The sequence below is a fragment of the Scyliorhinus torazame genome, chromosome 7 (assembly GCF_047496885.1).
Source record: "Scyliorhinus torazame isolate Kashiwa2021f chromosome 7, sScyTor2.1, whole genome shotgun sequence".
In the NCBI taxonomy this organism is placed as follows: domain Eukaryota; kingdom Metazoa; phylum Chordata; class Chondrichthyes; order Carcharhiniformes; family Scyliorhinidae; genus Scyliorhinus; species Scyliorhinus torazame.
Genome location: NC_092713.1, coordinates 135,858,443 through 135,883,691, shown reverse-complemented (window position 1 = coordinate 135,883,691; position 25,249 = coordinate 135,858,443). Strand labels below are relative to the sequence as shown.

Genomic DNA, 25,249 nt, shown 5'->3' with positions numbered 1-25,249 from the left:
CTGTTTTTTTTCCAATTGAGGGGCAATTTAGCGTGGCCAATTCACCTACCCTGCACATCTTTGGATTGCGGGGGTGAAAGCCTCGCAGACACGGGAAGAGTGTACAAACTCCACACAGACATTGACCTGGGGCTGGGATCGACCCCGGTCTTTGGCGATCTGCGCCACCCTTCGGTAGCCTTTTTGACAAAAATTTAGCTAAAGCATTCTTAACATTTTAAACATCCACAGACAGGTTATTCTATTGGGCTATATTTTGTTGGAACAGGGCATCCCATGACATGCCTGGTTAGTCATTCTTTTTATAGAACCCTTCAGCTGATATTATGTGCCTATAACTTTCTGGAAGTAGCTAATGACAGCATGATTAGGGCAATGGGGCACCTTGGACCCGACTGAATAGTGGGAACAACACTCTTTACCCAATGAGATTTAAAGATTAAGACCTAAACAGTGCAAGAACTTTGAAGAGGCCCCTTCGGGAGTATTGCGTCCAGTTCTGGGTGCCACATTTAAGGAGAATGTGACTGCATTAGAGAGATTGACGAGAGTGGTTCCAGGGTCAACGAACTTTAGTTTGTCAATAGATTTGAGAAGTTCGTAATGTTATTCTTGGAGAAGAGTCAGTACCCAATTATTGTTTTTCCAATTTAGCATGGCTAATCCACCTACCCTGCACATCTTTGGGCTGTGGGGGGTGAGACCCATGCAGATACGGGGAGAATGTGCACATTCTATCCACAGTGACCCAAGGCTGCGATCGAACCTGGATCCTCGGCGCCATGAGGCAGCATTGCTAACCACTGTGCCACCAATGCCGCCCCTCATAGGCTGAAAGAATAAAAGAACTCCACACTTAATTGTTCATTTTATAGATGACATATTGTTGCCAGTTGTCAACAATTATCACATAATTAAATGGGTACTCCCACTGTTCATTTCTTATTAAGTTTCTATGGCAAGATTTGTGGGCAATTACTGTGCAAATTCAACAACTAACTTAATCAATGAAATTCGGGAGAGGTTAAAGGTAAAATCATATTTTTAAAGTAAATAGAGTAGCACAAATTATCCAGCAACTCGTGGCGATTCAAAATTCATGGGTTTCTTTTCCTCATTACAAGTTGCTGGCTAATTTGGACATTAATAATGGCTCGCTTCATTTACACGCCAAGATTTTTCAGCAATTTCTGGCCCATTATATTTTTACTCCTCACGGTCTGAAGTTATACCATAACTATATTCATTCTTTGTTCTCTAAATTTGCATCAATGTCTTCTTGTCCTAGAAATACTGCTAAGCATTCAGAGATCCAGGTCATTTAGTCTTTTAAAGGTCCTAAGACTTGCAGTAAGGTCACCACTAAACACACATTCTCAACAGTACCCTACCCCTAAATATCCTTCATTTTTTTCATTGTTCTGGCGCCCTACCTTATTTACATTTGCTTCTCTCTAGTGAACTAATACAATTCCCATATTTATTGATGTTGAAGATTTGTCATTGCTGCCTCCTTTAACATTTTATTTTGGACTCCATCAGCACTGGATGCCCATACTTTCCTTTACTGTACTCTATCCATCTATCAACACTTTTGTGAGTTATTTCTATTTGTGTCGATTCTTGGCTGTTTAAATTCCTACTCGGTATAACGGAATGCGGACCTTGTAAGTCAGAAAGGAAAGGGTAATGTGTGAGTAGCATTTGGTGCAAGATACACAGTGGTGTTTTGGATGAGTTGAATTTATGGAGGGTGGATAATGGGAGGCCAGTCAGGACAGCATTGGAATAATTGAGGTTTCAGCAGTAGGTGGACTGAGGTGGGCAATGTTAGAGTTGGCAGTCCCCGGTCTTTCTGATGGAGGATAAAAGAAAAAAATTATGTAATACCTTTCACAGCAACAGGAAGTCCCAAAGCACTTTACACCAATGAAGTACTTTGATGTATAGTCACTGCAGTAACATGGGAAACCCGCCCACAAATAATGTCAACAAAATAAGATTATCTGGTCAGCATGTTGATTGAGGGATAAATATTGGCCAGGACACTGATCGGAACTCCACCACTCTTCTTCGAAATAGTGCCATAGGATTTATGTCTGAGGGGACAGGTGCCATCGCCCTTTAGCATCTCTTCTGAAAGGCAGCACCTCAGATAGTGCAGCACTTCCTCAGTACTGCATTGGAGTTTCAGCTTTGATTCTGTGCTCAGTCCTGGAGTGGGGCTTGAATCCACAATTTTCTGACTCAGAAGGGAGTGTTATCCACAATTTTCTGACTCAGAAGGGTGTGTTATCAACGGAGCCAGAGCCACCAGGTCAGGGTTTAAGGGCAGAAGCTTAGCTGCGGGTTAAATAAGATGCCCAGGATGCAAGTAGCCTGGTTCAACCTTACATGGAGATGGAATCATGGTATGAGTACAGTTTGTGTTACAAGTTTATTATTGCCATAAAACTCTGGTATTTAGTAATCCTCAATATTATGTCAAACTAATAATAGTACCATAAGAATAATGTTGAGCATTTTATTCATTACCTCAGCTAATGGACCTAAATCTATACGGTGGATAACTTAAGTGTGTTTATAGCGCACCCATTATAAACCCAAATTTATTGTTGTATAAATTCAATCATTTCTCTCGCAACAAATAAAAATCTCAGAACCTGTTTTGCTTACAAAAATTATTTTAGTAAACTTTTAAGAAAAATGTTGCAAACAACACATGGCTAACAATCCATTGTTGCAAATTGGTTATCTCAGAAATGTAAATTTTATCTCTTGAGCTTTGTTGGCATTCAAAAAGGTGTTCACATTCCTACATTATACAGCAATGAAAACACAGCTTTGCACTTCAGTGAATAAGGCATGCAAGTGGAATTTCTAAACTCAACATGACTGCAGCTGAAACTCTTCCCTTTGTGGTCAAACTCCACAGGTTCTCCCAATCATATAAAGATGCATCTTTACCTTTTGTTTTCCTTAGGAAGCAGATTGTGGATGAAGTCTGTTTGTTTGTAAATCCTGAACACTTTATCATGGAAAATTGTGTTTGGTGATGTGTGTGTGTGAAGCGTTTGACATTGATGCATATGGACAGGGTATGTGAGACGCCAGAGCTTATGCATTTTCAAAAAAAAAACAAAGCGAGGTTGCAGACAAGGATTAAGATGGGAATGTAGATCGAGGCATTTTGAAAGTTGGTACTGGAGCTCTCAAAACTAAGTTATGCCAATGTGTCATGGGGAAATTAGCTCTTAACACTCAGAAGAGTGAGGGGGGCTCATAGAAACTTAAAGGCAGGGATTCTCCACCCCGCTGCGCCACATTTCTGCCTCGACCGTCCGGCGGGAGTCTCCGTTACGCCGGCCGGTCAATGGGGTTTCCCATTGTGGGGCAACCCCATGCCGTCGGGAAACCCCCGGGCGCCGGCAAATTGGAGAATCCCGCCGGCGGAGAATCCCAGCCATAAAATTCTAACAGGATTAGGCAGGAGATATTCAGAAAGAATGTTTCCGATGGTGTGGGAAGTCCAGAACTGGAGGTCATAGTTTGAGGATAAGGGGTAAACCTTTTAAGACTGAGGTGAGGAGAAAGTTCTTCACCCAGAGAGTGGTGAATCTATGGAATTCACTATCACAAAAGTAGTTGAGGTCAAAACATTGTCTAATTTCAAGAAGGAATTAGATATAGCTGTTGGGGCAAGAGGAATCAAGGGATATAGGGGGTGGGGGGGAAGCAGTATCAGAGTATTGAATTTGATGATCAGCATGATCATAATGAATGGCGGAGCAGGTTCGAAGGGCCAAATGGCCTACTTCTGCTTCTATTTTCTATGTATGTTTGTATGTAATAGCAAATGAGGATATCAGGGCGCCACAGACTAGGAGTCAAGGGATAGTGATCAGAAACTGCAGTCCATATTCATGTCAATGCAGGGCCGCAAGATAATTTTCAACATCCTCTCTCTATCACGATCTAAGGCTGGATAATGCCACATGTTCTATGGGATCAAACTAGAGACCATTCCAATCTGTACACATTTGCATTACCCTACATCAGCGAATCTATCAAATTAATCAATAAGTGGCAATCTTTTATAATGTGCATAAAATGAAATATTGAAATGATTTTATTGCACAAAACCTAATTCAGGTGTCCTCTTTGTTTCACATACATGGCCAACTGTGTTTAGATTAATTGGAGACTTTACATCTTAGTAAGCAAGGTTTTTAATATTGTAGTTGGCAGGTTGCTAAACTAGACACCTGGTGGACAAAGCATACATGTGAAAGTCTGGATCTTCTGAGTTATAGTTGGAAACGAGGAAAAATGCATCACAGGAGCAAAGTGACATGACAGACATGCACTGGAATCATTAATTTGAGAATGCTCTGCCCAAATAAGGGCAGCAGTGGTTAACACAATTGCTCCAAAGCTCCAGGGTCCCAGGTTGGATTCTCGGCTTGGGTCACTGTCTGTGCGGAGTCTGCACGTTCTCTCCGTGGGTTTCCTCCGGGTGCTCCGGTTTCCTCCCACAGTCCAAAGATGTGCAGATTAGCTGGATTGGCCATGCTAAATTGCCCTTGGTGTCCAAAAAAGGTTAGCTTGGGTTTACGGGGATAGGGTGGAGGTGTGGCTTAAGTGGGGTGCTCTTTCCAAGAGCCGGTGCAGACTCAATGGACCGAATGGCCTCCTTCTACACTGTAAATTCTATGATTCTTTGATACCAAAGCTCAAGTTACATACTGAACATGAATTATGTAGAGAGAACAACATAAATAAGCTCACATCATGATTTTTATTGTAGAAAATAATTTAGGAGGCATAAAATATTTAAACACAATTGCACATTTGTAACCAGGTTTGTTCTCATATTTTTAGTTATTTTAACATTCCACACCATTTCTTTTCAAGATAGTGTATAGACACCACAATGTCAGATGCATCAATAATCTTTAACTAAGAACAAGTCAAACAAGTTACATTTAAACCTCTGCTAAAAAGCAATAGTAAAAATACCTCATTTATCTGTCTGATATTGTTTCCAATGTCTTTTGTAAATTTATCAAAGAAGCAGTAATTTATGGCAGCTTTTCAAAGTAGATACATCTCCTGAATAGCTGAGACATTACATATTAATTAGAAGTGATGAACAGATATTTGTGACAGACCACTTGCTGCATGATAATCAAGTAAAAACAAAATGTAATTCCCAAATGTTGAGTAACCATATCAGATTCTTCAGTGCAATCATCTTTGTGTGACACTTTATACTTGTTAAATTACATATTGAAGCATTTTGTGTCCAGATGTGATCTTCAAGTGTACTCAATCAATATCATTCAATATTCTTTCTAATCAAGGAGTATTGCAGACTACTTCAGCTAAAGCTAACCAGGACACTGGCCTTTCCCACCTCCCTTCAATACTGGCTGGAATCACACCCTGAATGAGTCATTTTGTGATGCATTGATTTCTCTCAGTGTAAAATTAAAAATTGCGCATCACGCTCAAATTACAAATTACATAGTGGAGGTGATTCAAAATAATTATATGTTGAAAAACAGCCTCGCTAGTATTCGGGCATTCAAGGATACATTTCAATTGGCCTTTGCCTCCTCCATCCTATAATACATTTTGGAGGTTAAGATAACTGGAAAGTGTTTTAAAATCAATAGGAGGTCCAGAGTAGGAACAAAAGCTAAGTTAAAAGAAAAACTTGAATACCAAAACTGGAAAGAGGAAATATGAGCGGAGGTGATAAACTTTCTTTTAAAAATTGCAATTTATTCTTTCACAGGATGTGGATGTCACTGACAAAACCATCATTTGTTTCCAATTCCTATTTATCCTCAATAGGAGTAGCTTGCCAAACCATTTCAGAGGGCAGTTGAGAGTCAACCACATTGCTGTGGGTCTGAAGTTACATGTAGGCCAGACAGAAGAAGGGCAGCAGATTCCAGGACATTAGTGAATCAGATGGGTTTTTACGACAATCTATGATAGTTGCCACTATTTAATCTAGATACATTGATTATTCCGGCTGCCATGGTGGAATTTAAACCCAAGTCCCCAGAGTAGTAGCTTGGACCTCTGCATTAGTAGTCCAGTGACATTACCATTACACCGTCATCTTCCCTATGTATTTCGCCACTATAGACTTATTGTAACACTCTATGCTGACATGGTCTTGACCACTGGGTAGTAGTTATAGTGTCTTAATATTTGTATTTTTTTCAAGTCAGAAAATTAATTGGCCATCCCAGGAGGCCCAAACAAAATCTACTACTAACTTGAGCATTATTCAGAGGTATGGTCATACTTTGGTGGAGATGGGAAAGTGCATGGGTTGAGTCTTACTCTCGCAGGCACTGATTAAATATGCCAGTCGTGAGAAGAATCGCTGCTTCTCCGTGCTTATTAGTTTTGCATAATTAGCAAACACAACCCTATATAGTCAGTTGTTATTTATAGCTAGCAATAAAAATAATGATTAACAACTGCTGCTAATTGGGTTAGCAGGGATGACTCTTTAATTGTATCTCAATCCTGAGAATTGCAATTGTTATGCAAAGGAAGTTTGTTTTTAAAAAAGCCAGAAATAACTTGCATTACAACATAGGTGTAACTTTGACAGAACAATATTATCTTGGTTACAATTATAACAGGTTTTCCCACAAAACAACAATAATCATAATTCACAAATTATACACATTAGCCACAATTGTGCACAAACATATTGAAGTATTATTACACACCACAAATGTCAGGTTTACAGTGTTGCAGCTTTGAGTTATGGTATGTGAAGGATTTATTCAAGTTATATAGCACAATTACTCTTTGTTGTCCAGTTGTAGTATTACGGAATATATTACTCAAGCAAATATTTGGATACCTTAGCTGCCATACTGAAGATCATAAATACAAAAGGATGGTTTTATTTACACGTATGTAAATAAATGTATTTCAAAATGTTGTCTTGAATGTGATAGAATAATGGATGCATTTCAACAAATTGTGAAGGATATTGAACATTTATGCATTTATACACAGCTGGTACAATGAATATTTTAAATTAAATTTTGATGTAAAATCCAGCTGGCCTGAATAACAAAACTGGTCGAAATCGATGTATTTTAAAAAGAAATTCCATTTGTTTAATTTTATATCCCACACATTTCATGCTGATTAAGAGGCAACAGTTTACTTAATATCAGATAAGTCAACGTAGTACATGCATAGTGTAAACTGGGAATTTGTAAACTCACAGTAGAAACTAACATCTAAGATCACAGCAAGCTGTGCCGGTGATTTTGGGGGATCATCAATTTGCCTGTTGCCTCGTGGGGAGTTATGTAAGTGATATAGGACTTCTGTAAAAGCTATGCCGAAGCATTGTGCAACTCCAAAAAAAAAGTCAACCTAGCACTGTATGTTCATCACAGAATGGACAACAAGGGCATGCCAGCTGTATAAATACTGTTAAATCTACTTTGCGCACACACACATTGACAGGAGGAGTGGATTTTGAGTATGTATTACATGGGGGATATGGGTTTTGGAATGTCACAGGAAGTTGCAATGCATATGAATTGCTCCCAGTGGATAGTTTAAAAAAATGGAATGGAACAGTTGTCATCAGTGCAATTGCGTCACATGCTTTGAAACGGCTGGTTAGTGGTGCAGGTCGTTTTATAGCACTTTCTACGCATGATAAAAACAGTAGGTTTGGTCAGCATGCCCCATTCATAACATCCTGTCAGTAGCTGCCAGGGGAAAGGCACTAGATGAAGGCTTGGTGCCATTGTTGGATGGGGAAGGAAGCAATACTGACTAAAAATATTACAATCTCAAGTAGGCACACAAACTGCTGGTTGGACTCATGCACAAAAAGGAATACCAATGATCTTGGTGGTGGGGAGTGAGGGGGATAAACAGCAAGAAGAAACAAAAGGGAAAAGCAAAAGAATGTAATTCAATTTTACATTTTATATTGCTGTTTTGTTCAACATAGCTGGATAGACTGCATTAAATCATTCTGAAGGCAGTAAGCTCCACTGTGATGGAAACGAGTTGCACGTGGAAAGATTCAGAAATCATGCAACTGCACAAAACAGAGAAACACATTGATTTTCAGCTTTATTTACACCTCACAAGGGAAAATGAAAATTTTCTGGACGCAATGAGTTCTGCAAAAGACTGACCAGGATCTATTTAAAATATATTAAACTACAGAGGCAGTTAAGGGCTCACAATTTATTGAACTTTTCCTATTTGCTATTCATAAATAACAAAAAACCTACAGATTATTTTACACAAGTTCCTGGTTCGCACACAATGTACCTGGTAGAAATCGGAGAGAACCAAGTGCGAAGACTGTTTTTGCCTCTGGGACCTGGCTAAAGTTTAACTTAAATAGGTGGGACAAAAGATTTTCCACCAATGGGACTGAAATTAATTCGGGACCAATTACCCATGAAGAAGAATACACATTAGGAAATCTGTCCTGAAATATATGACTGATTTATCATTTATAATCTTGGAGGCTGTAATGTAATGTCACATTGGGCTAGTAGTAAGAGTGTTATTTAGATTGGAGGCTCACATAACAGAAGCCCGCAAAGTATATCTGACCTACATCATAGATAGCGTGATGGTACCTCAGAGACTCTGGGCAAGGAATGGAAAATACTCATCTCACCCCATCGTCTTTCACCTAAACAGACAAATGCACAAAAAAGGTAAAAATAAGCAGAGGCAATGTTTTCGTAGAAGTTGTTTTGGCAGTTTTGAACATTAATCTAGATTGGCTGAAATAAGATACAGTGTCAAAGTGAAAGGTCATGACATGTATAAAATCAAGTCATTGTGCACCTCAACCCTACCAAGCTACATTATGTTTCGGTATACAGTACAATTATAGGTTGGAACACATTTACCTTACAAAGAAAAATTCTACACTAATATATAATTAATTAAATTCCCAACAATCTCAGAAATGTTTGCAGGTTACTGGATGACAGCCACATGTATTCCACCAGGCTATACTGCAGATACCCCATGCTAAATCCACAAACAACATCAGTCACATTGTGTCTTCCCAGCATCACTCGCGAAAGTCCCACGATACACACCCACAGCATAACCAGAACACGTAGAGGAACAGCTAAAACCAAGTGATTGAGGAAGAATCGGCCTCCCAGTGCTGCTCTGGTTGCATGGCCCGACGGGAACGAGTATCTGTCCACGGAGAACGTAGCAAACATGTCCATCTTGTTATGTGTAGGCCGGCGCCTGCGGACCAGTGACTTGACAATGCCTACTAGGACCAGATCCAAGATCAAAGCTAAACAGGGAAACAAACCAATTATTATACGCTGTAAGTCAATGTACAGTAACACTGCTCCCCATTACATCAAACTGACTGGCATTAAACTTCTGAACTCTTGGGCCACTGATGGGAAAGAAGCAGAGGCAAGTTTGTGTGAGGTTTTGAACAGAAGGTTTAACTACATTCGTCATGAAGACCCATTTTAATTAAACCAGAACATCACTGTACAGATGGTGTTAGTTTTGTGCACGGTGGGGGCAAAGCTTCCTTTGGAGATGCAAATGTTAAAGCATTCCTCAATCACAGAACAAACCTCCAATCCATGAATGTGCAGAGAAATCAATTTATTCCCGTGCATTTGTAAACAAAGATACAGGAGCAGAAATATTGATTGAAAACATTTATTTTAGAACTAATTCATCATGGAACTGTCTTCTGCAAAGATGCCATGTTGAGTTAATGATACATAGGCATCTAAGGAAGGAAAGTCTCCAGAGTGGGCAAACATTTTAACGATCATATTACTGCAAACAGTGCACAAGATTGGTTTCCTTAAAATCTATTGAACAGGATAGAAATCAGCCTGTGTCACGTGAATGCACAGAAATACCAGGATCTAGAAAATATAAATGATGTAGCACAACAGCGCTTACATGTGCAGTAACAATCTGTAAACACAGGTGTTGTAGATTTAAGAAACTAACTTATTAAATCAATTTCACACATTAGGATAATAAAGTATGCAGTTTGAGATATTATCTAATGAGGTGCTCAAACATACAACTACCCTGCCAGGATTGAGAAGAAAGAAATGTGTCTTATTTTATATACTCACTAGCTGATCTCCCATGGCCTTGCCTATGGGAATTTGAAGAAATGTGTATGGCCCAGATTTTACATCAGTTCCAAATGGACACCACTTGCCGTTCTAATTAGGCAGTGGTAAGCCAAAAACGCATGCCTGTTCCACCATTCATAAAGATGGGTGATTCCGACCTCAATTGCACTTTCCTAACCAATCCAATAATTCTCAGAATTAAAGTATCTACTGATCTGAGTCTTGAATATATAACCTGTGGAGTAGAATGATTTATCACATCAGTATGAAATGGTCATCTCTTTATCCTGAACCTATGCCCCCTAATTCTAGACACTAAAACCAATGGGATATATGTGGTTAGCTGTAGTTGCATCTAGGCAGTCATAAGGAAGTATTGCGCTGCATTGTTTCTACAATTTCAACTATAGCAAGTTTTTTCTTTTAGTACACATAGAGCATCACATGTTTGAATTTAAGGAACATAACTCGAGTCACATCCAAAGTAAACCTTTTTATGTCAATTAAATATGGAGTTTTGTTTACAGCAGGAATAATCTGCAAGTTCTATACGTTCACATTATTTGTGCCTTTTGAATGAGAAGTTGTCATTGTACAAGAATAAGCAGGCTTCCCAAATAAATGTAAAAATCAATTCCTAGTGATTTAGATCAGTCACAGTTCAGAATTTATCAATCACATGCTTCATGGAAAAACAAGTTTTTACTCTGAAGAAGGAAGATTTCCATTTTGTCACAATAGGGGTGCTTCTTGTGATGGCCTTTGAGGGACAGGTAGGAAAGTGAAGTTATAAGGTCACATAATCAGATCAGCCATGATCTTGCTGACTGGCAGAGCAGGCTTGATTTGCTGAATGACTTCCTCCAGCTCCCTATTTTTATGATCATGCGATCTTAACAGGGCAAGGAATGGCATGTCTCTTCAACCAATCAACTTGAAGAATCGTTACCAAGACAGAGGCAAAACCAGGAAGTGTAACTTAAGAGTATTTAATTTAATGTAAACTCTTTTGAAAAACGTGAAGAAACGAGGAGGAAGATTGATGGGATTGAGAAAGAAATAACAGACAGAAAATAAAAGTAAAAACCTTTCTTTGAAAAAAAAGCTCCAACAAAATTGAAATCGGAATGAATGAGTTTCCACACTTGTAAAGGTATATTTTCAGTAGGAGGATTTAAACGCAACGCTGTTAAAAATTCATTGCACTTTAATAGATACGGTCCAACTATTTCTGTCATGTTTAGTGGGTAAATATAGCAAAACCATGTCCTTTGTGTACTTGAATGGTGAGGTTCTTGGCAAGCTACTACATTGCAAAGTTTGTGGAAGAACAGGATAACTCGTAACCATTTCTAGAGGTTCCTATATGATTTGTTCCGGTGGCAGCCTCACCGGTATTCCTACCGCAGAAGCAATAAAAGCGAGCCTGTCAACGCTTACCAATTTAAAGGCGTAAATCAGACAACTTCTGGCATCCGCACATATGCAGTTAAACCCACAAATCATGATGTTGCTACCCACGTTGCTCTGGAAATCACCAAAGCTGCTTTCAAAGTTTAGAATTCATTCACAAGAGTATATATGATGAACTAGGACACAACTTAGATATACACCTCTATGCTGAGATGAACTATTATTGCACTTCTCAGCATATCCACATTATTAATGTTACATAAACAGGCAATATATGAATTATATGAGCTGAGTGTAGTGCTTAAGCAAAGGGGGAAAGTAAGGCAGTCATTTCATTTAGTTTCTTCACATCTAGAAATTTTCAAAATTGCCAATTTGTAAATTTCCCCACATCAACATTTAATTCATCTCATCACCATGTCGCTTTGACCAATAGTTGTGGGCAGATAACATAATTAATAAATAAACAAATATTTGGGGATCTGTTTAACGTATGGAATTCAAATCACAGAACCACCTTATTTTAGCTCACAGAAAAAGAATACTCCATTGATCAGAAACTGGGCCCAGAAATAAAGCATGAAGAGTCGGCACACCTGAGGCCCACCAGTCATGTTGACTTGACTTTAGTGTTAATTTGATCCTACTCCAGCTTGCTTTAAAGTTCTTGGGCGCGATTCTCCACTCCCGCACCGGTTGGGAGAATCGCCTGGGCCGCCAAAATTTCACGGGTCGCCGGTCCGACGCCCTCCCGCGATTCTCCCAAGCGGCGGGAATGGCCCGGTCGGGTTTTGCGGGCTGCAGGCCGGAGAATCGCCGGAGACACCCAAAATGGCGATTCTGCGGCACCCCCGCTATTCTCACGCCCGGATGGGCCGAGCGGCCAGGCCAAAACGGCAGGTTCCCCCCGGCGCCGCCCACACCTGGTCGCTGCCGTCGTGAGCGGTGCGTGAACGCTGGGGGGGGTGACCTGCGGGGGGCGAGGGGGGATCCTGCACCGGGGGGTACTTGAAATGTGGGGTGGCCCGCGATCAGTGCCCACCGATCGTCGGGCCGTCCTCTCTGAAGGAGGACCTCCTTCCTTCCGCGGCCCCGCAAGATCCGTCCGCCATCTTCTTGCGGGGCGGACTTAGAGAGGACGGCAACCACGCATGCGCGGATGACGCCCGTTATGCGGCGCCAGCCGCGTCATCTATGTGGCGCTGCCTTTACATGGGCGACAAGGCCTGGCGCGTGTAGCTGACGCGGCCCCGATCATGGCCCATTGTCAGGGCAAGTGGTGAGGGGTGGGAAGTTCAGTCCACAATTTTACACAACATATTTAATGCCACAGAAGCTGTCCTTGAATAGGGAAATGTGGGAATACAACTGGAGGAGTGGCCATTTGACCCTTTGAACCTGTTTTGCCATGTAATACGATCAGGGCTGATCTTCTACGTTAACTCCACCTTCCCACCCTATCCTCATATTCCAACATTCCCCTAGTTCCAAAAACCAATCTCTCTGTCTTGAATTTACTCAACAACTCACTGAGGCAGAGAATTCCAAATATCTGTAACCCTTTTGAGTGAAAACATTTTTCACCTCTCCCAAAAAGGCTGATGCCTTATGCTGAGACGATGACCCTTGGTTCCAGACTCTCTAGCCAGGATAAAAACATACTCTCAGCATCTACTCCATCAGCTCCTTAAGAATTTTATATTTCAATGAGATCACTACTTATTCTTCTAAATTCTCGGCAATATAGGAATAGTCTTCTCAATCAGAAGACAGCGCCCTTAACCTAATGAACCTTTGCTCACCTAGTGAACTCCCTCAATTGCAATATGAATGAGGAAGAAAAGGTGCATGAAAGATTTGTTTTTAAACTTCCTGCACTGATGGTGAACACCTTTAGTCTTACCAATGCTGAATAAATATCAGCAAAGACACAAACATGCAAATTTGAACAGAACTTGAACTCTAAACTACCTTGTGGTTACCCTGCTTTTCCAATCATCTCCATCTGGGAATTCTAAATTTTGTTTCAAGTACAAAGCAAAATTGAGTTCACTACCAAGTCTTATCAAGTTTGAGTATTTTCCATCTGGAAAGAATTGCACAATTCACAGGGTCAAATGCTCATCCAGATCTGCTGTGTCAAAGTCCAGGTTTATATTGTACTAACAAACTGGGATAAGAATTAGTGCTGCTAATGATTTTCCACAATGGATCTGGGAAAGAAACAAAAGGAAAAATCATCCCAGTAACAAAAGGAATTGGGCGTTGTTCACTGTAAATATTTCCTTAAGTACATCATTGGTCAGTCCGAGAAGCTTTTAGAGCATATTACATTCCAGTATAAAAGCAAATTACTGCGGATGCTTGAATCTGAAACCAAAAGAGAAAATACTGGAAAATCTCAGCAGGTCTGGCAGCATCTGTAAGGAGAGAAAAGAGCTAATGTTTCGAGTCTAGATGATCCTTTGTCAAAGCTAAAAGGCATAGAAAGTGGGAGATATTTATACGTAGGGTGAGGGAATGAAAGATGACTCATAGCCACAGAAACCAAGAGAAAAGAGTGTTAATGGCAGTCCCCAGAATGTGCCCATGCCACCCAATATCCAGTCTGATAGCGCAACCCTGGATTTAATCTCTTCGGACTGAATAGTGCCCTTTGCGGATGGCTTCCTGCGCCCTTCTCCAATCTTTTAGAAAACAGGCCAAGAAACATTCAGTATGACAACACCACATAACAAATTAAGCTGCTGCATTCACAAACTAGCAATCAAAATATATTCTATTTACATAATTTGATCTCATTTCTCTCCTCCAAAATGTGAAGGAAAATAAGAAACCACATGCTCTGTCCTTTTTGTGAGTTAATTTGTGGCTATTTGTATCACCTTTCTTTCAGACTAATTATTAAAACCCATTAACATTGTTAACTTCTAGGCTCATTACTCAGGCCTACACCACTCAGGCCTTCTACAAAGTCTTATTTGACTTTGTGGATACTCAGATGAAAAGGATTGTGCAATTCTACGTGGAAAACACTTCGCTTGGTAACACTTTGTACTCAATTAGACATTGCTCGCAAATCATTTTCAAACGAAAATTCTTGGAGGAATTGGGCTTTAAAGTCGAAAAGCAGATTAACCACTAGGTGGTTTCAGTTCCAGTGCTATTTTCTGTTCACATTTTCACGTGGTGTATTTTCTTGTTGAGACAGACTGACCAGGAGGTGCTCTTTTTGGTCCATGAGTGTTCCCAGTTTGGGTTGGGTGGGGGGGGTGCTGCAATGCCAACTTCCACTTCCTTCATGGGAGACATAGGCCTGTGAGAAAACATCTGCTGTTCTCATATTGAAGGAATGAGCCGAGATGAGGTCATTTCACCCAGCGCAGAATAGGGTAGGAATAGACTGGGTTACGGTTCCAGAAAAAGACATTCTCGAAGGTCAGTGTTTGTTGTATTCATTAGCTCTAGAATTACCAGGTGGTGACGTAATGGTATTGTCGCTGGACTAGTAATCCAAGGACCCAGGATAATGATCTGGGGACCCGGGTTTGAATCCCACCATGGCACGTGGTGGAATTTAAACTCAATAAAATATCTGGAATTAAAAGTCCGAATGATGACCGTGAAACCATTGTCGATTGTCGGAAAAACCCATCTGGTTCACTAATACCCTTTAGAGAAGGAAATCTACCATCCTTACATGGTCTGGCCTACATGTGACTCCAGAACCACAGCAATGTGGTTGACTCTTAAATGTCCTTTGAAATGGCCGAGCAAGCCACGCAGCTGCATTCAATCGCTACAAAATCATAAAAAAGGAATGATACCTGACGGTCACCTGTCATCGACCCAGGCCGGTGGCCCAAGCAACCATGGCAAACTCAGCCCTGTCGACCCTGCAAAGTGCTCTTCACAAATATCTGGGGGCTAGTGCCAAAGTTGGGAGAGCTGTCTCACAAACTAGTTAAGCAACAGCCTGACATTGTCATACTCACAGAATCATACCTTACAGATAATGTCCCAGACATCACTAGCACCATTCCTGGGTATGTCCTGTCTCATCGGCAGGACAGACCCAGCAGAGGTGGTGGCACAGTGGTATATATTCAGGAGGGAGTTGCCCTGGGGGTCCTCAACATCAACACTGGACCACATGAAGTCTCATGGCTTCAGGTTAAACATGGGCAAGGAAACCTCCTGCTGATTACCACGTACCGGCCACCATCAGTTGATGAATCAGTACTCCTCAATGTTGAACACCACTTAGAGGAAGCACTGAGGGTGGCAAGGGCACAGAACATGCTTGAGATGGGGACTTCAATATCCATCACCAAAAGCTGGCCAGGTCTTAAAGGACAGCACTGCCAGACTGGGAATGCAGCAGATGGTTAGGGAACCAAGAGGGAAAAACATACTTGACCTCTTCCTCACCAATCTGCCTGCTGCAGATGCATCTGTCCATGATAGCATTGGTAAAAGTGACCACTGCACAGTCCTTGTGGAGACAAAGTCCCATCTTCACATTAAGGATCCCCTCCATCATGTTGTGCGGCACAACCACCGTGCCCTCTATCGTGCTGTGTGGCACTACCACTGTACTAAATGGGATAGGCTTCAAACAGATCTAGCAACTCAAAACTGGGCACCCATTAGGCGCTGTGGTCCATCAGCACCAGCAGAATTGTATTCAACCACAATCTGTAACCTCATGGCCCGGCATGTCCCCACTCCACCAAGCCAGGGATCAATCCTGTTCAATGAAGAGTGCCAGGAGCAACATCAGGCATACCAAAAAATGAGGTGTAATTATACCTGGTGAAGCTACAAATCAGGCCTATTTGTGGCCACACAGCATAAGCAGTAAGTGATAGATAGAGCTAAGTGATTCCTAAGCGAAACGCAATAGGTCTAAGTCCTGCCACATCCAGTCGTGAATTTTGGTGGACAATTAAACAACTCACTGGAGGAGGAGGCTCCACAAATATCCCCATCCTCAGTGATGGAATAGCCCAGCACAATATATGCAGAAGACAAAGCAGAGGCATTCGCAACAATCTTCAGCTAGAAGTGTTATAGAACATTACAGCGCAGTACAGGCCCTTCGGCCCTCGATGTTGCGCCGACCTGTGAAACCAATCTAAAGCCCATCTACATTATTCCATTATCATGCATATGTTTATCCAATGACCATTTAAATGCCCTTAATGTTGGCGAGTCCACTACTGTTGCAGGCAGGGCATTCCACGCCCTTACTACTCTGAGTAAAGAAACTACCTCTGACATCTGTCCTATATCTATCTCCCCTTAATTTAAAGCTATGTCCCCTCGTGCTAGCATCACCATCCGAGGAAAAAGTCTCTCACTGTCCACCCTATCTAATCCTCTGATCATCTTGTATGCCTCTATTAAGTCACCTCTTAACCTTCTTCTCTCTAACGAAAACAATGTTGAGTGGACGATCCACCTCGGTCTCCTCCAGAGATCCCCAGCGTCACAGATGTCAGTCTTCAGCCAATATGATTCACTCCATGTGATATCAAGAAACGTCTGAAGGCACTGGATAATGCAAAGGCTATGGGCCCTGACAATATTCCAGCAATAGTACTGAAGACTTGCGCTCCAGAACTTGCCGCACCCCTAGCCAAGCTGTTCCAGTACAGCTACAACACTGCATCTACCCGGCAATGTGGAAAATTTCCCAGGTGTGTCCTGTACACAAGAAACAGGACAAATCCAACCCGGCCAATTACCACCCCATCAGTCTACTCTCCATCAGCAAAGTAATGGAAGGAGTCATCAACAGTGCTATCAAACGGTACTTACTCAGCAATAATCTGCTCATGGACGCTCAATTTGGTTTCCGCCAAGGTCACTCAGCTCCTGACCTCATTACAGCCTTGGTTCAAACATGGACAGAAGAGCTGAATGCCAGAGATGAGGTGAGTGACTGCCCTTGACATCAAGGCAACATTAGAGTATGGCATCAGGGAGCCCAAGCTGTACTGGAGTCAATGGGAATCAGGGGAAAACTCTCCACTGGTTGGAATCATACTTGGCACAAAGGAAGATGATTGTGGTGGTTGGAGGTCAATCATCTCAGCTCCAGGACATCACTGCAGGAGTTCTTCAGGGTAGTTTTCTATGCCCAACCATCTTCAGCTGCTTCATCAATGACGTGCCTTCCATCAAAAGGTCAGAAGTGGGGATGTTTGCGGATGACTTCACAATGTTCAGCACCATTCGCGACTCCTCAGAAAAAGCAGTCCATGTCCAAATGTAGCAATCAGGCTTGGGCTGACACGTGTCAAGTTACATTCGTGCCACACAAGTGTGTCAGGCAATAACCATCCCCCTTGACATTTATTGGCATTACCATCGCTGAATCCCACACAATCAACATCCTGGGGGTTACCATTGATCAGAAACGGAACTGGACTAGCCATATTAATACTGTGGCTACCAGGGAAGGACAAAGGCTAGTAATCCTACAGTGAGTAACTCACCTCCTGACCCCCCATAACCCTGTCCATCATCTACATGGCACAAGTCAGGAGTGTAATGAAAGTCTCTCCATTTGTCTGGACAAGTGCAGCTACAACAACACTCAAAAAGCTCGACACCATCCAGGACAAAGCAGCCCACTTGATTGCTCCCCCTTCTACAAACATTCAAACGCTCCACCACCGACAGTGGCAGGTTCGTATACCGTCTACAACAGTGTTCTTCAAACTTTTGTTCCTGGGACCCATTTTTACCCACCGGCCAACCTTCGGGACCCAACCCGGCCGACCTTCGCGACCCACGCCGGCCGACCTTCGCGACCCACCATTTTCTCTTACCTTGTTTGCTGCTGACAAAAATGGAGTAAATGGTTTTGGGTCCCTTTGGCCCTCGTACACGCTCATCCAATGGAACCTGTTGGATGAAGGGGAAGCCTTCCAGTGTCGGGAAGTATGGAGTCTCAATCTGTCCAAAGTTCTGCATTTTTTTCCTGTAAAATTTTGTCAAATAAAACCCCCCCGAACTTGTAAAAAAAATGAATGAAATAAATGAAAAAAATAAAAATAAAATGAATAAAACTGAACTTGTAAAACAAAAAGCTGCGACCGTTTTTAAAAAAAAGCGGTCGCACTGCGCATGCGTGACCGATCATCGGCGCGCATGTGCATAGTTTTGCGCATGCGTGCCGATGACCTGGCACGCATGCACAGTGTGGCCGCATTTTTTTTTACATGTTCGCAGCCATTTTGAAGGCCGCTTGCAGCCGGCGTTATTAACAGCCGGCTGCTGTGGCTGTTGCGCGCAGATTTGCGCGATCGGGAGCGCCACGACGGACGGCTCCGCGACTCTCCCGACACCCGCCCGCGGGTCGCGCCCCCGAGTTTTACAATGTCTGGTCTACAAGATGCACTGCAGTAACTCATCAAGGTTCCTCAGACAGCACCTCCAAACCCGCGACCTTCTAGAAGGACAAGAGCAGCAGATACCTGGCAACGCCACCACCTGGAGGTTCCCCTCCAAGTCGCTCACTACCCTGACTTATATCGCCGTTCCTTCGTTGGGGCAAAATCCTGGAACATCTCTGGAAATCCTGAACAGCACAGTAGGTATACCTGCACCTCAGGGACTGTAGCGGTTTAAGAAGGCAGCTCACCATGACCTTCTGAAGGGCAACTGGGCATGGGCAATGCTGGCCTAACCAGCATCGCTCACATCCTGTAAATGAATTTTTAAACAATATCCAGCAGGAGTGACAAGTGAACCATAGCTGTTTTACTGGGCACTTGTGGTTTTACTGCATGCCATGCGTGTTTAAGACATGGATGGTTCAATTATGGAGATAGGCTCTTGCTACTGGCATGATCAACCAGGTAAGCAAAATAATCTGTATGAGTTTATCTGGCTTTATTTTTTGGGATGTGGGCATCACAGCCACGGCTGACATTTTATTACCTATTATAACTGTCCTAAACTGAGTCACTTGTCTGGTAACATCAGAGGGCAGCCACACTGATGTGGATTTAGAGTCACAACATAAGCTGGACCAGGTAAACACAGCTAGTTTTCCTCCCTAAATAACACTGGTTAACCAGGTGTTGCATTTATGATGCTTCAATAGCTCCATTCTCACTTTTGTTTCCCCAGACTTTAAAAAAAAAAACTGAATTCAAATCCTCAAACAACCATGGTGAGGTAGTCCAGGCCTATGGATGATTGTGATAACAATCATTACACATTCTCTATGCCAGTGGCATATTGTTTTAAACTTAAACAAATTCACTGTGTTATCAAGAACAGCTCAACATTAAAATTATTTCCATAAATGAAAGCTGCATGACAATGGGCCAGATGTTTTTAAAATTTAGAGTACCCAATTCATTTTTTCCAATTAAGGGGCAATTTAGCGTGTTCAATCCACCTACCCTGCACATCTTTGGGTTGTGGGGGCGAAACCCACGTAAACAAGGGGCGAATGTGCAAACGCCACACGGATAGTGACCCAGAGCCGGGATCGAACCTGGGACCTCGGCACCGTGAGACAGCAGTGCTATTCACTGCTCCACCGTGCTGCCCCTCAATGGGAGAGATTTTAATCCATTTGTTGCATTTATTACACTGGAAGAGCTGTACAAATGGCAAATGTGCAAACAAAGTTAATAAATTATAGTTTTTACAACACAGAAACTGACCATTCAGCCCAATGGGTTCATGTCAATGTTCGACATGAACCTCCTTTATCTCACCCACATCAACATATTATTAGATTCCTTTCTCCCTCATATGTTTGTCCAACTTCTCTTCAAATGTATCTATGCAAGTTGTCTGAACTACTCCCGTGGTAGAAAGTTATACATTTAACCACTCCCTGGGTTCTCCTGAATTCCCTGGTGAATTTATTCGAGATTATCTCATATTTATGTCCCTTAGATTTAGTCCCCAAGGCAAGTAGGCACATCTTTGTGATGACTATCCTAACAAAACCTCCTTGTATAATCTTAAAGACTTCTATCAGGTTACACAAGAATACAAGAACTAGGGGCAGGAGTCGGTAATTCAGCCACTCGAGCCTGCTCAGCCATTCAATATGATCATGGCTGATCTCCTCTCCCTCAACTCCACTTTCCTGCCAGTTCTCCGTAACCCTTCAATCCATTGGTAGTTAAAAATTAGGCAACATGCCTCAATGACTCCCATCCAGTGGCTCTGCCTTCAATTGTAATGAAGTGCTTCGAGAGGTTGGTCATGAAGTGCATCAACTCCATACTCCCAAAACGCCTAGATCCACTGCAATTTGCATATCGCCGCAACCAGTCCACAGCAGATGCCATCTCCCTGGCCCTACACTCAGCCCTAGAGCATCTCGATAACAAGGATTCCTACATCAGGCTCCTATTTATTGACTACAGCTCCGCCTTCAACACCATAATCCCAGCCAAGCTCAAAACCGAGGACTTGTCTCTTCATTCTGCAACTGGATCCTCGACTTTCTGACCCACAGGCCACAATCAGTAAGAATACACAACAATATCTCCTCCACAATAGTCCTCAATACTGGGCCCCCGCAAGGCTGCGTACTTAGCCCCCGACTATACTCCCTGTACACACACGATTGCGTGGCAAAATCTGGTTCCAACTCCATCTACAAGTTTGCTGACGACACAACCATAGTGGGTCGGTTCTCAAATAATGATGAGTCAGAATACAGGAGGGAGTTAGAGAACCTAGTCGAGTGGTGCAATGACAATAATCTATCTCTCAATGCCAGCTAAAATAAGAGCTGGTCATTGACTTCAGGAAGCAAAGTACTGTACACACCCCTGTCTGCATCAACAGGGCCGAGGTGGAGATGGTTGACAGCTTCAAATTTCTAAGGGTACACATCACCAAACATCTGTCCTGGTCCACCCACGTCGACGCTACCACCAAGAAAGCACAACAGCGCCTGTACTTCCGAGGAAACTAAGGAAATTCGGCATGTCAACAATGACTCTCACCAACCTTTACAGATGCACCATAGAAAGCATCCTATCTGCATCACAGCCTGGTATGGCAACTGCTCAGCCCAAGATCGCAAGAAACTTCAGAGAGTCGTGAACACACAGCCCAGTCCATTGCACAAACCTGCTTCCCATCCATTGACTCTATTTACACCTTGGAAAGCGGGCAGCATAATCAAAGACGCCTCCCACCCGACTTACTCACTCTTCCAACGTCTTCCATTAGGCAGGAGATACAAAAGTCTGAGAACACACACAAACAGATTCAAAACAGCTCCTTCCCCGCTGTTACCAGACTCCTAAACGACCCTCTTATGGACTGACCTGATTAATACTACACTCCTGTATGCTTCACCCGATGCCGGTGTCTATGTATTTACATTGTGGACCTTGTGTTGCCCTATTATGTATTTTCTTTTTCTTTTATTTTCATGTACTAAATGATCAGTTTGGGCTGCTCGCAGAAAAATACTTTTCAGTGTACCTCGGTACACGTGACAATCTGTCTATCTGCTCCTTAAATTTACTCAACGTACTGGCATCCACCGCACTCTGGGATCGTGAATTCCACAGATTCACAACCTTTTTAGAGAAGTAATTTCTCCTCATCTCAGTTTGAAATCTGCTACCCCTTATCCTAAAACACTGTCCTCTCTTTCCTAAAGAGCCCCAGTAAGTTCAATCTTTCCCAAATGGTATAACCACTCAGCTCCAGAAGAATTAGAGTAATTTTTTTTTTTTTTGCACCTTTCCTAATCTGCCAACATTCTCTTTATGTCCATAAACTGTCCATATTACTCCAAGTATAATAAAAGAAAGGTTTCAAGCAAGTTCAACATTACGGTTTTACTTTTCTATTCTGTCCCTCAAGAAATTAACCTTGTGGGTTTTTTAAAAAGGCCTGATTGAGACCGTCAGTGACCACATCTGCAGCAAGTGTTGGCTGCTCAAGGAACTTCGGCTTAGAATTGATGAGCTGGAGACCGAGCTGCACACACTGCGGCACATCAGGGAGGGGGAAAATTACCTGGACGCTTTTTCAGGAGGCAGTCACACCCGGTAGAATAAGTACTGTTAATTCGGACAGTGGTCAGGGACAGAGTGGCATGACTGCAAGGGAGGCAGGTAGGGGGATCCTGAGTTTAGGAGTTGAGGAGCCTCAGCCCTTGACATTGTCCAACAGGTATGAGGTACTTGCTCCCTGTGTGGATGAGGAAGAGGGCTGTAGGGAGGATGCGTTGACTGACCACTGCACCGTGGTACAGGAAGCCATTCAAGAGGGGGGAGCAAAAAGACAAGTGGGAGTTGTAGGGGATTCTATAATTAGGGGGACTGATGGCATCCTTTGTAAGCCAGGTCGAGAGTCCCGCATGGTATGCTGCCTGCCCGGTGCCAGGGTGAGGGACATCTCTGATCGGCTTGAAAGGATTTTGGAGAGGGAGGGGGAGGATCCAGTTGTTGTGGTCCACGTTGGGACTAACAACATAGGTAAGACTAGGAAAGAGGACCTGTTTGGGGATTATCAAACACTAGGGACTAAATTAAAGAACAGGTCCTCCAGGGTTATAATCTCTGGATTACTACCCGAGCCACGTGCCAATTGGCATAGGGTTGAGAAAATTAGGGAAGTTAACACATGGCTAAAGGAGTGGTGCGGGAAAGAGGGATTCCATTTCATGGGGCATTGGCATCAGTACTGGGGCAGGAGGGACCTGTACCGTTGGGACGGTCTTCACCTGAACCATTCTGGGACCAGTGTTCTAGCGAATAAGATAAATAGGTTGGTCACAAGGACTTTAAACTAGCAAGTTGGGGGGAAGGGAAGTGAAAAACATTGATACTGAAGAACTGCTGATAACTCAGAAATACACCTCAGCAACAGTCAGTGCCTCCAGAGACACATTTTGCAACTGCACAAGTTCAAATATGTTTACTAGCAACCGTTTGATAGAGCTAATAAATAACTGTGATAACACAGTAAATAGAATTCACACTCCTGAAGTAATCTCACCCTGGGCCATAAATTGCAGATGGAATTAAATCTCCAATCACTGATGTGCATATTCAATTTAAGAACAGTATGTATATAAATAGCTGTCGAGCATATGTTTTGCAAAGCAAGAGCACTTTATTCAGTTCAGATCATCAAGTAGAAGTGATCTAGCATGCTTTTCCAAATGAAAGTGCTGCTTTGAATGGCTAGTCCACTTGTCAATGTGTCATCAGCTAATTAAAAGCTGCCAGTTGTATTTGCACCTGAAACAATTTTAATTCATAAGCAAGGAGGGTTGAAATACTCACTACTTAATTAAAAGTGATATTTTGCAAATGATTTGGTTTTCAAACCACTGATTTAGAAAGTTCTTAATGAAAATACTGAAGTACCAGCTAGTGGTTTCTAGCCCAGGATGTTGATTGTGTGGGATTCAGCAATGGTAATGCCATTAAATGTCAAGGGGGGTGGTTAGATCCTGTCTTGTAGGACATGGTTATTGCCTGGCACACTTGTGTGGCATGAATGTCACTTGACATGTGTCAGTCCAAGCCTGATTGCTGCATTTGGACATGGACTGCTTCTTTTTCTGAGGAGTCGCGAATGGTGCTGAATATTGTGAAGTCAACCGCAAACATCCCCACTTCTGACCTTTTGATGGAGGGCGCATCATTGATGAGGCAGCTGAAGATGGTTGGGCATAGAAAACTACCCTGAAGAACTCCTGCAGTGATGTCCTGGAGCTGGAATGATTGACCTCCAACCACCACAATCATCTTCCTTTGTGCCAAGTATGATTCCAACCAGTGGAGAGTTTTTCCCCTGATTCCCATTGACTCCAGTACAGCTTGGGCTCCCTGATGCCATACTCTAATGTTGCCTTGATGTCAAGGGCAGTCACTCACCTCATCTCTGGCATTCAGCTCTTCTGTCCATGTTTGAACCAAGGCTGTAATGAGGTCAGGAGCGGAGTGACCTTGGCGGAAACCAAATTGAGCGTCCATGAGCAGATTATTGCTGAGTAAGTACCGTTTGATAGCACTGTTGATGACTCCTTCCATTACTTTGCTGATGGAGAGTAGACTGATGGGGCGGTAATTGGCCGGGTTGGATTTGTCCTGTTTCTTGTGTACAGGACACACCTGGGAAATTTTCCACATTGCCGGGTAGATGCAGTGTTGTAGCTGTACTGGAACAGCTTGGCTAGGGGTGCGGCAAGTTCTGGAGCGCAAGTCTTCAGTACTATTGCTGGAATATTGTCAGGGCCCATAGCCTTTGCATTATCCAGTGCCTTCAGACGTTTCTTGATATCACATGGAGTGAATCATATTGGCTGAAGACTGACATCTGTGACGCTGGAGATCTCTGGAGGAGACCGAGGTGGATCGTCCACTCAACATTGTTTTCGTTAGAGTGAAGAAGGTTAAGAGGTGACTTAATAGAGGCATACAAGATGATCAGAGGATTAGGTAGGGTGGACAGTGAGAGCCTTTTTCCTCGGATGGTGATGGCTAGCACGAGGGGACATAGCTTTAAATTAAGGGGAGATAGATATAGGACTGATGTCAGAGGTAGGTTCTTTACTCAGAGAGTAGTAAGGGCGTGGAATGCCCTGCCTGCAACAGTAGTGGACTCGCCAACATTAAGGGCATTTAAATGGTCATTGGATAAACATA

At 42.6% G+C, this 25,249-nt stretch overlaps 1 protein-coding gene across 2 annotated transcripts in view; it reads right to left on the bottom strand.

Moving 5' to 3' along the window:
* Positions 1-4,779: 4,779 nt before the first annotated feature.
* The window catches only part of plpp6 (phospholipid phosphatase 6), a 36,092-nt gene continuing 15,622 nt past the window's right edge, over positions 4,780-25,249 (bottom strand). Inside the window, exon 2 of one of the 2 annotated variants that reach the window (XM_072511534.1) lies at positions 4,780-9,346. In XM_072511534.1, the coding sequence (XP_072367635.1) occupies positions 8,976-9,346 (371 nt within the window). In that variant the 3' untranslated portion in view covers positions 4,780-8,975. The remainder of the gene's footprint in view (positions 9,347-25,249) is intronic. The other variant, XM_072511535.1, reaches the window with a different exon arrangement.